Here is a 13,531-nt window from a genome sequence, read left to right as displayed (position 1 = left end):
TCTGGCCCTTTAGATTTTATAAGCACTGATAAGATCCCCTCTCAGGCTTCTCCAGGCTGAACACTCTCATGTCTCCCAGCCTCTTCTCCTCATAAGAGAGATGCTCCAGACCCCTCTTCATCTTTGTGGCCCTCTGCTGGACTCTGTCCAGCAGTTCCCTGTCTTTCTTGAACTGAGGAGCTCGGAACTGGACACAATACCCTGATGTGGCCTCACCAGGGCAAGGTAAAAGGGGGAAGATCACCTCCTTCGACCTGCTGGCCACGCTTCTTTTGATGAAGACCAGGACCCCATTGGCCTTCTTGGCTACAAAGGCACTGTGCTGGCTCGTGGCCAACCTGTGGTCCAGCAGGTCATCAGGTCCTTCTCTGCAGAGCTCCTCTCTGTCAAGTCAGCTCCTAACCTCTACTGATGCATGTGGTTATTCCTTCCCGGGTGTAGGACTGTACACTTGCCCTTGTTGAAGCTCATCAGGTTCCACTCCACCCAGCTCTCAAGCCTGTGACTTAGGTAGAGTTGGTCCTACCTGGTAGCAGGAGGATAGACTGGTACCTGCTGAGGTGACTTCCAGCCATTTTTGCTTTGAGTCTGTGACTCCAATAAGCAGTGCAGCTTAGAATCATGTGTTCCTGATTACAACCTTCCTCACAGATGTGTACTCAACTAGCAAGCCCATTAATTTCAGTGACAACATGTTGCACTTTGATTCTTAAGTGCACGTGGATGAAATATTTCTTACAAATCTGCAGACAGGATGAAAAAAGGTCAGATTTGGCTCAAGAATTTCCTGTAAGTTTATGAATGTGGGAACTATCTTGTTGCATATCTAACAAAATTGATTGCTAAGGCAGTAAACGTGCTTGGCCTCACCCACATATACAAGGGAGCACTCATGCATAAGTGTGTGAATCCTGAGCCCTGAAGGGCTGCTGCAAGGCCAAATTCTGGCTGATGTGGTATAGATCCTGCTCAGCACCCAGCAGGATGTGGAGACATGGATGGGGGTTGGGAGCCCATGTCACCTCTCGGATCTGTGCTCACACAGCTGGGAGGTGGCACAGGCACTTTTCTACTTGGAAAACAGCATATTCACTAAAAAGCCATCAGTGTGTCTATTTTGCAGTCATCAGCTTCCAAGGAGTGCAGTCTTCCTACTGCTGCCAAACACCAGTCGGGATTATAATCTCAGTGCTTCTCTGCAGTTTGTGGGAACTGTGAGCATTAGCCCAGATTACAGCAGGGTTAGGGAGGTCACGCTGCGGGCTGCTGGTTCTGGATGGAAAGCCAGAACTTTGCTTCAACCAATTTTGCTTTTGCTGTGAGCAGTTTCACTCCATCTGTGACCTAGATGGACTTGAGATGGTGGAAGAATTTTAAGAAAAATCAATTTTATTATCACTAATTGTTGGGAGGAAACCTAAGTGAATCCAGCATCACATAAGGAAAAAAATGTCTGTTGGAACTCGCATTGCAGTTCAGTAGCAATTTAAGTGTTTAAAAATAAGATGGGCTTCAGAATACTGTCTTGGCTCTGGCTTAGCCAGCTCTCAGTCACTTATACATCTAATAGTCAACAGCGTCAGTGAGGATTAATGCATTTTTCTGTCTCCTGTCTTGCTTCTGAAAAGCTTCCCAAACAAGTGCACTAATAAATGAGATCAGAAGCCCCAGATGGGATCATGGTGGTTGTAGCAGTGACCACCCAGGTTGCAGATGGGTCTGACTGGTATTGGCAAAGTCTGTCTGTTCCGGCATTCACCAACCAAGTCAGAGGTTTAAATCAAGCTTCAAGCTTGAAGCTACAATCCCCCAAAACTGCCCCATCCCTGGAGGTGTTCAAGGCCAGATTGGATGGGGCCCTTGGCAGCCTGGTCTAGTATTAAATGTGGAGGTTGGTGGCCCTGCCTGTGGCAGGAGGGTTGGAGATTCATGATCCTTGAGGTCCCTTCCAACCCTGGCCATTCTGTGATTCTGTGATTCTGTGAAAACATTGAGTATCAGTGACAAAATTCATGACAGAAAGCTGGGGTAGAAGAGGAGAACCAACACTTCCCAAGACTGGAACAGGTTGCCCAGAGAAGCTGTGGGTGTCCCATCCCTGGAGATGTTCAGAGTTGGGAGAGGCTTTGAGCAGCCTGTTCTATTGACAGCTGTCACTGGCCATGGCAGGGGCTCGGGCTAGGTGATCTTTGAAGGTCCCTTCTACCCCAAACCAACCTTTGCTCCCTTCACTGTGAGTTCAGGCTGGATATTGGGAAAAAATTCTCTGCCTAAGGACGTGGTGGAGTCACTGTCCCTGGAGATGTTCAAGAAATGTGTAGATGTGGCACTGAGGGACATTGTTAGTGGGCATGGTGGGGATGGGTTGATGGTTGGACTGGGTGATCCTAGCGGTCTTTTCCAACCTTAATGATTCTCTGATTCTATTCTGTGGCTTGCTGTCCCTGCAGCTGCGTAGGAAGCAGGCCTATGTGGAGAAGGTGGAGAAGCTACAGCAGGCATTGACACAACTGCAGGCTGCCTGTGAGAAGAGGGAGCAGATGGAGCGACGGCTGCGCACACGCCTGGAGCGGGAGCTGGACTCGCTGCGCATGCAGCAGGTGAGGCAGGGAGAGCCTGTGTGGGACTCAGCACAGAGCCTTCTCACAGCCCTTCTGAGTGTCACCTTGCTTTAGGGCTGGGATTGCCTGCTAGGCTTTCCCATTGAGTCCCTGGTTTCCAATGGATGATTGCTGAACTCTGCTGTGGAGATGCTGGAGGTGGCTTGTGTCTTATGAGTGGGTACCCTGAGCTCTTACTTTCTTCCCAGTCCTCAGGTGCAGCTATCTGTGAAAAGGGGGAAAAAAGCATGAGGGAGGATTTGCAGGGAGGATTTCCAGTTCACAGCCAGCACCAAGTGCCCAATGCGTGGGTACTGGCTTTAGTACAGAGCGAGCAGAAGCACAACACTTATCAAGCCTCTGCCTGGGTAAAAAAGACAGCAATATAAATAAGGCTGATGCTGCTGTAACTCCTGAAGGGCTCACTCCTATATCTGTCAAGAAACTCATCTGTTACAACAACCTTTCCTGGGGGATTTGCAAACGGATTGTACAGACATCCTCTGGGTTTTCACAGAATCATGGAAATTTATGTTGTATTCCAGTAGCTCTTCTCAATTGCTTCTTAGCCTGCTCTTCTCTGACTTAAAAAATAAATCACTTGGGGAAATAACATGCTGATGCTGGTGGAAAGGAAAGATCATTTGAGAAAAATAAATTTAAGCGAAGGTAAAACTGGATGGATGCCCCATCGGTAGCGGTGTTCAAGGCCAGATTGGATGGCACCCTGGGCAGCCTGGTCTAGCATTAAATGAGAAGGTTGGTGGCCCTGCATGTGGCAGGGGGGTTGGAGGTTCATGATCCTTGAGGTCCCTTCCAACTCTGGCCATTCTGTGATTCTGTGTGGAACAAGAAAAGGCTTTTTTGGCTGAGGCAGAAGGACAAATGGATAGATGAGGTAACTAGGATGGATTCCCACCCAAGTCCTTGCTGCAGGAGTTCTGGCTGTGTCTATGATTTTGCCAGAAGAATGCTTCTGTAACTTGACTTCTTCATGGTTTTTTTTGGAACTGCAATTAGCAACTGCATTTTAGGTTGCTATAGCTCCCGCATGCCCGCAACAGTCCTCTTTAAAGAATTTGAAGAAGAAAGATTCTTTGACTTCACATCTCTTATCAGTATTGATGGGGAGACTTTGGGATATTTTTATACTTCTGGCTTTGTGAGACACAGCATTGCAACAAATCGCGGTGCTTGCGGTGATGCCCCAGTGTTTTCAGTCAGAGCTGTCTCTCTTAGCAGAGTTACATCTCCTGAAGTTGTTTCTCATCACAGAGGAAAAGAGCTTTTTTCTCCTCTTCACCAGCCAGAAGAGATGTGGCACGCAAGGAGGCAGTGAGCCAGAGTCTCTTCTGCTCCTTGACACAAGCGAGTCCAAACAGCATATTGTCATTGTCATTGATGTTGGGACCAAAAAAAGATCCTTTTGACTTGAAGTTGCAGGCTGAGCATGCAGGGCTGGCAAATGTTCTGACTGGGAGTGAAGCACCCCAGGGCTCTGTTTTACAGATCAGAACTATGCTTCCAAAACATTGCCTTCCTGCCGGGGGTCTGACTGTGTCTGAGTGCACTGGCCAGTTTGCAGGAGTGGTTGCAGCAGTTGCTCCTAAAGGTTATTCCCTACTGCACTGTTCCAGAAAGAATCTTCCAAACATGTCATTACTGCATCAAAGCCAAAAGCTGCAGTCTTGCCCTGCTGTCTCTTCTTTTCTGTAACCAGGAGATAAATGCCTAGAAGAAAGAGCTGAACATGGTTTCCCCCTTAGCATAATATTGTACACTGTGAACTGTAACAAATTGCTTTTTTATTAAAAAAACTCACCATTTATTTATACTGACTTCTGACAGAGCTTTGTGCCTATCCTCCCAGTATGGGCTCATTCCACCCAGCCTCTGAGCTGGATCTTATCATTGAATCAGCGAATGGTTTGGGTTGGAAGGGACCTTAAAGCTCATCCAGTTCCAACCCCTGCCATGGGTTGGTTGCTCCCCACCAGCTCAGGCTGCCCAGGGCCCATCCAACCTGGCTTTGAGCTCCTCCAGAGATGGGGCACCACTGCTTCTCCGGCTCACCAACCTCTGAATAAAGAATCTTTTTCCTAACATCTAACCTATATTTCCCCTCTTTTAGTTTCAAGCCATTCCCCCTTATCATACCACTATCAGACCATGTAAAAAGTCAGTCCCACTCCCGTTTATAAGCTCTCCTCAAGTACTGGAAGGCCATAATGACATCTTCCCAGAGCCTTCTCTTCTGCCCCATCTCCACCAAGGAGCTCGACAGCTATACTTGCAGCTTGAGTGCTGTAGTTAAATGCCTGTAAAAGAGCAAGATAAACCCGCATAGATTAGAGTAAATCCAAAGAATCAGTGCTCTTCCACATTCATGGCTGCATGTCTGCCTCCTGTGGGAACCATCTCACAGCCTCTGGGGATCTTCTGCCCATGTGGGTGGAAAGTCTCCTGCTGCCCTCACAAAGCTTCTCCAGGCATTGCTAGCAGAGGCAGGCAAGAAGAATGTCTTTTAAAGCTTTATTGCTTTTTTTCCTTTGGTTTGGTGCATCCCACAAAATCCCTGTGCATCGGGGGATCTGGCACCCTGGCAGCCTGCCCAGACTCCTGCAATCCAATGAGGGGCAGGATTTCCCTGCCTCATGCAGGTGGCTCAACACAGCCCCTGTGGTGCTGTGCTAATGCAAGGCTGAGATGTCCATATGGAGAACGAGGGCTGGTAGCTCCTGTGCTTGTCAGGTGGTGGTCCTGTCCTGTTTGAATGGTGCTGTGTGGAGCCAGGAGTTGGACTCAATGATGCTTACGGGTCCCTTCCAACTTGGGATATCCTGTGGTTCTATGACCTGTGGCTGTTTGCTCCGGCAGAGGCAGGGCAGCTTCCAGCCCAGCAGCCTCCCTGAGCACAATGCGCCGGCACTGATGGAGCTGGTGAGGGAGAAGGAGGAGCGGATCCTGGCCCTGGAAGCCGACATGACCAAGTGGGAGCAGAAGTACCTGGAAGAGAGCACCATCAGGCACTTTGCCATGAATGCTGCAGCCACGGCTGCAACGGAGAGGTGAGACGGTGTTGCTGTGAGCAGGCAGCTCTATTTGGAACAGAAAGTGTGGGGGAGGAATAAGGAATGGGTATTTCCTCAAGGCTGGATTTTGCTTTGCCTTTCCGTGCTGTTTCTCCAGCAGAGTTATTACATCTCTCAATGAGGTGACACCTGTAAAGTACAACATTCAGTTAAAGACAGAATTTACCCTTTTGGCCATGTTCGAAAGTTTACCAAACTCAGGCACCAAGCTCAAACTAAGTTAGGGATGCCAAATTGCTCAGCACTGATAAGGTTATTCACAGGTTATGCACAGCACACAGCTGGAGCTGCTGGTATCAGCTGCATCCAGCCCACATTCTGCTGCCTGTTTCTATAACTTCATTTTAAAACCTGTAACAAGGGAAGCGTTGTGGCCTAAATCTCCTGTTTCACTGCTTCATTAAGCTTCAAATTAAAAAAGTTCTCCTAACATCTAAACTAAACCTCTTGGCTGCAGATTGCTTCAATTTATTCTTGTCCTTCTCAGGTGTGCATGATGAATAACAGGTCACTGGCAGCGTTATAACAGCCTTTTAAATGTTGGAAGACACACATTCCCTGGTGTATCTTCCTGACCTAAACTTGCTTCCTCCAGCCATCTCTCATACGTCCTGTAGGAACCCCTGCCCATTCCCAGTGCTTTCGTTTGGGCAGTCTCCAGTTTGTCTGTGTCAAAGCGTGGTGCCCCAAAGCACACAGTGTGTTGCAGCAAAGTCTCCAACAATGATGGGTCAGGATGATTAATGTCTCACCCCAGTTTCTTTAGAGCCAAATCCCCCAAATACATCCTAAGATGAGATCTGCCTTGTTAAATACGGCTGTGTGCTAATCTCAGTACGATACATTCCTTTTGTGCTTCAGTCTGGACAGCATTTCCTCTGCTGTTTTTCACCTTCCTAAGCGTACAGTTTTGTTTCTCATTCATGGTGCAGCCTTGGTGACTTTGGGACTGTTTCCCCAGTGGGTGAGTCAGTCCTTTTGATGTCTCACCCCATCCTGCAGGATGGCTGTTAATCTCACAGGGCTCAGCTGTGATTTTAGCATTGGTCCCAATTATTAACACCATTAATGACTAACCCAGATCCTAGGGTACACCACAGCAAGACAAGCAATAGCCATCCATTTTAACAGTCAATCAATCATTACTCTTCAAACGTGAGATTTGGGTGGGTTTTTTTTTGCAAGCACCAACCTCACTTGCGAAACCCATCCTCATGGTCCATGGGGTCCAACTGACTGTGTCCCATCACTTTGCCAGGGACACCTCGGCCCCCAGCCACTCACACAATGGCAGCTATGGTGAGAGCACACTGGAGGCACGGGGCTGGCAGGAGGAGGAGGAGATCATGCAGGCCAACCGGCGCTGCCAGGACATGGAGTACACGTAAGGGACTGCCATGCTGTGGGGCTGGGACTGGGGTCACCCCACTGGGATCCTCCCCTTGGGGGGGGTGGGGTGTTGGGAAGGGAGATAAGGATGCACTTCGGTTCCTCGCCGTCCTTAGATGTTTCTCTCTACTTGCACCAAAGCCTTGCACCCAAACCGACCTTCTTAAAAAACTGAGGTTATTCCAATATTAAAAGTAGGTTGGCATTCAAGGAAGCTAAATGCTTGCTTAATCTCAGTGAAAATCCCCTTCTGGAAACAAGAGCATCTCTTTGTAAAAGCTGAAGTTGTAATCCCACTCCTACATAATCAGCACGTAGAGCATCTGCTCTCCTTAGTTGCCTGCGTGTTGCTCTTTCTGGATACACTCAGTTGTGCACGTCCATGTTCGGTGGCATTCACATGGCATTTAGCAATAAACCTGCAAAACTTAGCCCCCCAAAACACCTCTAAATATATATATATATATATTTACCAACAGTAGGAGAACATATAGTATACACTTCTTTGGACACAGGTAACGTTCCATGGCACTTCTCCATTTTCAGCACACCAGTGGAGATGTGGCTGTGTAGATAAATGGGTGCTAGAGCATGATGCTGCATTGTCATCCAGGCTGTTCTTTGGAGAAAAGTGGTCTGCTGATGAGTAAAGATCCCTTGGGAGTGATTGGGGATGTCTCTAGGTTTTTAATGAAAAATCACTTGAAATCTGTCCACCATTTTTGTCTTTTCCCAAAAAATGACAAGTCTGCAGCCAATTCTGTAAAGCAGCATATGTGTTGCTTGTGGAAAGTGCAGATGATTGTTTCTACTGGGTTTGGTTTCTGTTTTCTACTCACACATGCAAGCTAATCCTGCTTCTAGTGAAGCAATGGAGTTTTGCCAATGTCTTCATGAAGGATGGATTAGGATCTTGTGTTTTCATTGCAAATTAGAAATCTGACTATGAAAACTAAAGGCATCTTACTGTCTGCCCCCTTGTATGTGTAAGTTTTTCAGATGAGGCATTTCAGCTTTCACTGCTCCACAGAATGTAGTTGATTTGACCGTATGTTGTACATCAGCAAAGATACAGTATGTTGTTAATAATTCCTGGAGAGAATTCTCAGATAACTTTTCCTATGGTCTTTGGGGTCCCAGCTCTCCACACCACAAACAGATGGTTTCTGCAGGGCTTAAGTGGATCCAGGAGCCCAGCCCAGCTGGTACAGGCACCAAAGGAAACTCCTTCCGTCACGTTAGCAACAAATCTTTCCTCCAGCTGCCAACAGATCTGAATTACGAGGTTAACTCAGGATTTTCATTCAGATAATGCTGAGGGAAACCCCTCCCTGTGGCAGTCTGCCAAACGAGGGATTCCGGATTTGGTGGCAGTGGGGGAACGTTGCTTATTTTTTTGTGTTATTTCAGTGAAGGTAGCAATCCACAGCACAGTCAGGATATTGCTCTCATTGATCCCCCTGTGTTGGTAAAGCCACAGTAATAGGTGAGTCCATCTAACCATGCAAAATAAACCGTTTGGGGTTAATAGCCAGAAATGCTGCCTGTTTCAGGCTGCATAGTTATGCCTTAGAAGCCCTGCAGGGTGCTTCCTCATCCAGGTCACATAAAAGCAGGGATGATGGAGCAGCAGGGCATGTACCTGGGGACCGGTCCTGCTACCCTCGGCTGCAGATTGCTGCCCATATAAACTTGTTTTCCATCCTTGTAAGCACAACATTTGTATTTTGGCAGAATAAAGAATCTCCATGCGAAAATAATCGAGAAGGATGCCATGATCAAGGTCCTTCAGCAGCGCTCACGGAAAGATCCCGGCAAAGCTGACAGTGCCAGCCTGCGACCCGCTCGCTCCGTGCCGTCCATTGCCGCCGCTGCGGGCACACACTCACGCCAGACCTCACTCACCAGCAACCAGATCACCGAGGAGAAGAAAGAGGAGAAGATCTGGAAGGGAAGCATAGGTCAGTTGTGGTTTTGGTTAAGTTTTGGCTAGTCCATCGCTTCAGAGAATCATAGAATTGTTAAGGATGGAAAAGACCTCTTAAGATCAACCCCAGCCCACCCCCGCCATGCCCACTCACCACGTCCTTCAGTGCCACATTTCCACGGTTCCTGAACACCTCCAGGGACAGTGACTGCACCACCTCCCTGGGCAGCCTGTGCCAGTGCCTCACCACTCCTTCTGAGAAGAAATGTTACCTCCCTGGCACAATTATAGGCTGTTACCTCTCATCTTATTATGCATTTGATGCCATGTGGATTGGGTGTGTGAAGGTGTGTGTGCCTGCCCAAGGGTACAGCTGGGATGGGCGTGCAAAAGGGGAGATGTAGCTGCGGGGTGAGTGTGGGGCAGTACCTCTGACTGAGCTGAGCTGGATATGGCTGAGCTCGTTGTGTTTTCAGGGCTTCTCCTGGGGAAGGAGCACCACGAGCACCCGCCGGGCCCCGCGCTGCCTCCCCCTCTCCCCTCCTTGTCGTGTGCACCCGTGCCGGCACCAGCAGCCTCCCACGTGAAGACGGGCAGCAAGGACAACAGCACCCAGACTGACAAAAACACCGAGCTCTTCTGGCCCACCACCGCCTCCTTCCCTGGCCGTGGCCGGCTGGGCACCACCCCGACACACAGCCCGGTACCACGGCCCCCGGGGGCACGGCCAGCTGGGGAGAAGCTGGGTGAGTGCTGGCAGGAGCACACCTTGGGGCAGCAGGGCACCCGGTGAAGCATCAGCTCCCCATGACCTGTTGGCTTGTTCTCCAAGATAGCTCAGGGTGACAGATGTCATCATTCATGCTGCTGAGAATAAAAACCAGTGGTTAAACCATGGTTAGTGAAAGCGCCACCTGGTTTTTGAAAGAAACATATGGCTAAAAAGTAATATGGAGAATGTTTTGTTGTTATGGTTTAGGTTTTTTTTGTAAAGAAATACAACTTCAGTTATTCTTGGAATATGGAAACTGCTGGCATACAGCCTTATCAAGGAGAGACGTACTTTACAAATGCAATTTTGAAAAAGTCAGTTTCTTACACTTTTTTCTACTCTCAAAAGCAAATCTCCCCCTAGAAACTTCCTATTTGCCACTGGTAAGGCTGCATATCTCTAGCTGCTTGAAACTTTGGGTTACTGTGGCCTTCCTTGTGCAGGGAATTCAGGCTTATGGACTCTTGCCCTCCAGTTGGCTTTCAGTCTTTAGGCCATGCAGTTGTACCTCTCCCTTGCAAAATAAAAAAAAAAGGTCTTGTATTTACCTCAAGCAGTTTGTTACTGGATTTGAGCTGAAGACTGACTTTGTCTTGTTTCCACTGCAGAGAACTCCAGCCACGGAAAGCTGCCCGACAGCAAAGGCAGAGTGAGCAGCTTGCTCCACAAGCCTGAATTTCCAGACACAGACATGATGGAAGTCCTCATCTGAGCAGAGGATGGTGTCTGGGCTTTCATGGGCATACATCCACGTCCAAGGACATCGTTGGTTTGCCAACCTTAAAAACTGACTCTGAGAATTTGAAGAAGGAAGGAGAAAGTTTGTGCCTGAATTGAAGCTTGAGTCTGTTATGCAAAGACTTGGGACTGGCAAGAGATAAAGAGGACCCAAGAGGAGAGATGAGATGAATGTTTGGGACTTTCTGAGTGGAAGGGAACTTTGAAAACCAAAGGTGGCCTGAGAAGCTGGTCATCGAGGAAAGAGGAAACTGCATTTTCTGGTGGAGAAGGAAGGTTACAGACTGGGTGCACAGGGTGCTTCTGTTTTGCTGTCTCTGCAGCCAGGATAGGAGCCAAATCCTGGTTTTTCTGAGGCCAGCAGAGCATCTGACAATAATTGGAGAAACTTGCATCTTCCTCAGTATTGATTCCTTTCTTAAAAGTATTCACTGCTGGATTTTAGTGAATTATTGGTGTGTGGATGTACACGGCAGGTTCTTGTAAGTATTCATTTGAAGTGGTGTGGTGTGGTTTTCCTGACATGCAGGTCAGGTGCCTCTGCCTGGCCAGACAAGTATTACTCTTGGAGCCGGATTACAGTGCAAATATTCATGTCTTGCAAACTCCGAGCCTGCTGAGACTTCTGTTTTTTGATAGGAGCAGTTGTTCATTGGAATTTCCACAGAGGATGAATGTGAAGGAGGGAGATTACCCTGCTGTTCCCTTTTGTAACACTGGGAAAGTTTCAGGAAGGAAAGTCAGAGGAGGATCCAGCCAGCTCCACCACAGGGCTGTGCAGGGCAGAGATGGAAGAAGTGAGGTGCCTCAGTGCATCTTCTGCTGCCCCAGCTCAGAGCCAGATGCAGCACATAGGTTTCAGCAAGTGAGAATCTGAGCACAAAACTGTAACAGAGTGTAGCCCAAGGAACTCTTCAGGGCTGTTTACACGGGAGAGATGGGAAGAAAACAGAAACCACTGATGCCTTCTGCAGTTATTTCAGTGAACTAAGCCAAGCTTGCATGTGAGGTCAGAAGATACCTCTTACTGTGCAGTGTCTGCAGACAGGACAGGAACAGGTCCTTATTTTCAGTCTCACGTTCCCTGAGCAAACAGGCCTGCCTTTTGGGTTGATGTGGAACTCTGCATTAAGAGGTGCAGGACTGAACCTGGAATGTTTAACTGCAAAGCAGTGCATGAGCATCACCTGTTGTGTGCTGAGCTGTGGGCTCTTTTCAGCCTGCTTCACCCAAGACAAAACGTTTCTGATTTTTAGCTAAGCCCTTGGTTTCTGTAGGAGGTGACACCTGTCTGTAAGACAGCCAGCTCACAGCAGTGTTACTCATAACATACCTTCTGTTTCCTGCATTGCAAAAGCTGGTAGGGAAGTTTTCCTCTCCAGGATATTTTTCTATTGGCTTTTCTCTTCCCAAATCTTCTAGTGTGTCCTTATGGCATCGGGAAGAATTTAGCTTTGGCAAAAGGGTGGTGGGATTTTATGCCAAGTTTTGTAGAGTGGAAAAGCAATGGGTGCTCCTGTAGCTGGACGCTCAAAGCTCTCCCCTCCTGTAGGCATCAACAGGAGGGGAAACACTGAGAGAACGCTGTACCCTCTGCTTTTGCTGAAAACTGAAGTCCTTGCAACCCCAAAGGCTGCAGGTGCTGGAGCCCCATGGCTGAGAGATACCTTCGTTGTAAAACAAAATTGCTGTGCTGAGTCCATGCACTTATCTGAGCGTGTGTGTGTAGTCAGATGTGTTGGTGTTGCCTTCCTTCTGGTTTTTGCACTTGTTAAACGCAGCAGTGCTAGGTAGTTTGTGCTGTCAGGAGAGCTGTGTGTTTCGAGTAGTAGCAGCTTTGCAAAACCAAATGTGTAAAACTCCTTTGAAGATGCTGTGCCGCTTAATATATGCCTTGAGAAATAATTTTATTTTTCCTCTAAAGTTAATTTAAATGTCGTAAGGAAAGGCCAGGCCTGTGTGTGGCAGTGGCTGGCTGCAGGTGGGCACCTCCCAACCCCACAATGCCAGCACTGCCCAGCTGGGACTGGGCCAGGAGGATGGCAAAGCGAGGGGGTAGCAGGAAAATGGCAGTAAATCCTCCATCATTTTGCTCCAAGAAATAAGGATACCCAGCTGTTTGGGTGTCCCAAAGCATGTCATTACTGGCTGTATTATTTCTTTGGATGGAACTGCTTAATGACTTCTGTAGAGGCAGGCAGCTGGGCGTGCCATCCAAAGGTGTGCTCATAGCCAGTGCTGCCCTGCAGATCAACCATGAATAGTTTGCATGGAGCACTGCTGCCTTCCTGCTGTGTTTCCCAGCTCCTGGAACTGAATGGCGTTTTGGGAAATGGTGCTGCAGCCATTCCAGGCGATGTTGGTAACTCATTGTAAAATACTGTCATTCTTTTATTGTTGTTGGTTGTATAGAGGAGTTGGTGTACAGTGTTGTACAGCTGGAGGGTTGTTTGTACATAGGTGGGTAAACGAGCAGCATTACGTGTCACCCACAGCAAATATAGATACTGTTGGTCAGCCAAAGATTTCCAATTCTTTGCTGTTTAAACTCGTGCCTTAATATTGTATATAATAAATGTATAAACACGTTTCTTTCTTCACTTTTGCAGCGTGAGTATATTCAGTCCCAAAGAAGAAAGGAATTTGTAAACAGTTCACCCAGTGTGCTAAGTGAAGTGGTCAGACCTGGCTGACCATGGCCTGCACCTCTGTTTTCCATGGCTGTTGGCAGCAGTGGTGTGTGGGCACCGAGTCAGCAGGTCTGTAAAGCAGAGAGCTTTTCCAAGCCTGAGACAGGTTTTAGTCAGATCAGCTTTACCTGAAGGAAATCAAGGTGGAATGTCAAGGTGCTTTGATGAGCATCAGAATATACTTTGGCCCTATATTCCCATTAAGCATAGCACTCCCATTGTTTGTGGGGTTTTTTTTCATTATTCCTGTGGGTCTGGGACTTCTTTGCTTGACAGGCATTGGATCAATGTGGGAAAGATACCTAAATCCCTCCTATATCTGG

General features: G+C 48.0%; 1 protein-coding gene across 4 annotated transcripts in view; it reads left to right on the top strand.

The window, feature by feature from the left end:
- The window catches only part of AMOTL1 (angiomotin like 1), a 70,186-nt gene extending 57,058 nt beyond the window's left edge, over positions 1-13,128 (top strand). For all 4 annotated transcript variants that reach the window (XM_090134018.1, XM_090134020.1, XM_031616127.2 and 1 more), the window contains 6 exons: positions 2,451-2,600; positions 5,478-5,668; positions 6,951-7,076; positions 8,816-9,042; positions 9,485-9,754; positions 10,389-13,128. In XM_090134018.1, coding sequence (XP_089990144.1) covers positions 2,451-2,600; positions 5,478-5,668; positions 6,951-7,076; positions 8,816-9,042; positions 9,485-9,754; positions 10,389-10,492 — 1,068 coding nt within the window. In that variant the 3' untranslated portion in view covers positions 10,493-13,128. The remainder of the gene's footprint in view (positions 1-2,450; positions 2,601-5,477; positions 5,669-6,950; positions 7,077-8,815; positions 9,043-9,484; positions 9,755-10,388) is intronic.
- The last annotated feature ends 403 nt before the right edge of the window (positions 13,129-13,531 follow it).

This window comes from Phasianus colchicus, chromosome 1 (genome assembly GCF_987193195.1).
Source record: "Phasianus colchicus chromosome 1, bPhaCol1.hap1.1, whole genome shotgun sequence".
Lineage (NCBI taxonomy): Eukaryota > Metazoa > Chordata > Aves > Galliformes > Phasianidae > Phasianus > Phasianus colchicus.
This window is presented reverse-complemented; position numbering and strand designations above follow the sequence as displayed.